The sequence below is a fragment of the Trichechus manatus genome, unplaced genomic scaffold (genome assembly GCF_000243295.1).
Source record: "Trichechus manatus latirostris isolate Lorelei unplaced genomic scaffold, TriManLat1.0 scaffold00101, whole genome shotgun sequence".
Classification (NCBI taxonomy): domain Eukaryota; kingdom Metazoa; phylum Chordata; class Mammalia; order Sirenia; family Trichechidae; genus Trichechus; species Trichechus manatus.
This window is the reverse complement of record NW_004444037.1, coordinates 10,115,680-10,118,144: the sequence shown is the minus strand read 5'-3', so window position 1 is coordinate 10,118,144 and position 2,465 is coordinate 10,115,680. Positions and strand designations below refer to the sequence as shown.

General features: G+C 40.2%; 1 protein-coding gene across 1 annotated transcript in view; it reads right to left on the bottom strand.

The window, feature by feature from the left end:
* The window catches only part of TXK (TXK tyrosine kinase), a 92,484-nt gene that overhangs the window by 42,373 nt on the left and 47,646 nt on the right, over positions 1-2,465 (bottom strand). Inside the window, exons 7-8 of the mRNA XM_023737381.1 lie at positions 1,771-1,850; positions 143-270 (exon numbers count right to left, since the gene is read on the bottom strand). Of these exons, the coding sequence (XP_023593149.1) occupies positions 143-270; positions 1,771-1,850 (208 nt within the window). The remainder of the gene's footprint in view (positions 1-142; positions 271-1,770; positions 1,851-2,465) is intronic.

The following is a 2,465-nucleotide window of genomic DNA, read 5'->3' as shown; positions in this document are numbered from 1 at the left end:
CTTAGAAGACAGGTTGTATTTCAAGTTCTTAAACCATTTCTATAGGGAGATTTGCTCCTCTTAAGTGTCTCAGAGACCAAATATGCATTGCCTTTCAAGGGCTTGGTTCATAGACACTCCCTACCTGAAGTTCCGGACTTACCGGCTGCATTGTGCTGGTGATACCAGATCAGTTCAGGGATTGATTGAAAGAGATGTCTTTCAGCCACGTAGCACTGTCCTGAGTCATTCTTTTTAATCTGATAATGTTTGATGGTAGCCTCAGTACTTCTACAATCAATACAATGTGAATTAGCAGACAAGCAAAAGATCACTGTGGAACTAAGCCAACTCGTTAAGCAACAAAATTCTGCCCCTAAAATTCTTATCCTAGCAAAACTACACACTGGAGAGAAAAATTGATTGAATGAAACAGGTGTCTCATCATCCCATGAAAATTCCCCAACTATCTTATTGGGGCCTCAGATTCAAACATAACCTCAGACAAAGTTGTCTAGATGACAAGTCCAGTGTCCAAAAAATTAGAGCTCATAATGGATACTTATAAGTATTTATAGAATATCAAGTATAGGTTAAATGAATGAACAAATGCACTGTGAGGAACTGGAGACATGAAATGAGGAAAGGAGGAAAACCAATATAGGGTACATTAATAACCACCACCTTTGTGGAATTTTGTCATACTGTGATGGCTTGTGTGTTGCTATGATGCAGGAAGCTATGACACCAGTATTTCAAATACCAGCAGGGTCATCTGTGGTGGATACGTTTTAGCAGAGCTTCCAGACTAAGGCTAGGAAGAAAGGCCTGTTGATCTACCTCTGAAAATCAGCCAATGAAAATCCTATGGATCACAACAGAATATAGTGCTAGAAGATGAATCCCCAAATTGGAAGGCATTCAAAATATGCAGTGGCCACAACAATGGACTCACACATACCAACGATCATGAAGATGTGCACGACCAGGCACATTTCATTCTGTTACGCTTAAGGTTGCCATGAATCAGAACTGACTTGACAGCAATTAGCATCAATAAGCACCCTATAGACAACTGGGCCTCAATCCTTCTAGGAACATTTGAGGGACTGTGTGGAACACATCTCAGAAATTGTCCCACTGAAGCAAGAAGAAGGTGATGTGTTTATCCACCAACTTCCATTCCTCAGTGATAAGCATCGCTCCTGGGATGTTAACTCTCAAGCAATTCCTGCCTAGCCATGGGGCCGATGAGCTCCCATACCCGGAAAACATCCTTAAGCAGAAAAACATAGGAAACTTTCTGAGCGTAGGAAAACTCTCTGGAGGTAAAACTCAGGGTACACCAAGGATATGGGAAGGCACCAATGGCATCTGCTACAAATAATCTAATCCCCTCACTTGATGGATGAGAAAAGGGAGGAAAAAAGAGCTTAAGAAATGTATCCAATGTCATAGAGCTTATTAGGGAAGGAACTTGAACTAGTTAGTTGTCCTGAGTCCCAGGCCAACAATTTTATCCCTGTGCTAGGCTCTCACTTATGTACTCTATGTCATGGTAAACCCGTTGCTGTCAAGTCAATTCTGACTCATAGCAACCCTACAGGACAGAGTAGAACTGCCCCATAGGGTTTCCAAGGTGCAGCTGGTGGATTTGAACTGCTGACCTTTTGGTTAGCAGCCAAACATTTAACCACTGCATCAGCAGGGATCCTATGTAGTAGTATCTCCATAAAAAAGACTGTCCCAGTAACTGCTATTTCTAAGGTAACAAAAATCACAGTTGCTTACCTTCTAGCTCTTACAAACACAGAAATTGTGTAGGACCCCAAATGTCTCGAATCTCTGACAATAAATGCACCTTCTTTAGACTGCAAAATAATTCATTCATTGTACAGGTTTATTCCTTCTTAGAAAGACAAACCAACTCAATAATGAAAAACGAAGCTATATTGACTAACTATAAAACATTAAACTTGTTTTTACACATACACACCATCTTTTCTGTGGGTTTAGAAGTCACGCCTATATAAGAATTTATAATGTATGAGTATTTTAAACCCCTGCTCACAATCTTTCTTTATAATTCCTGTATTTAACAAACTTGTACCCTACCACTTGGTTATTTTTGTTATGCTGATCAGGATAATAGATAAAAATAGCTGATGGATTGGAAGAAGTCTGAGACAGACTGACAAGATTGTACTTTGAAAGAAGAGAAACAATGTAGCAGGTCAGGAGAGGGGAGAAATTACACCTAGAAAAGCAGAGAGTGGGAAAAGAGATGCATGAGAAAGATGGAGAGAGAATAGATTTGGGGGAATCTGGAGAGAAAAGGCCGGGTCGGGGGAGCATTTTGGCAGTCAAGGTATGGGAGAGATGAAAAGAGAAATGGTGGGGAAAGAATATTATAATAAGTTTTATGTTAGGTTGTGAAATGGATCTCCTTGGACAATCTTTGGGGGACTCCAATAAAACTTTGATTT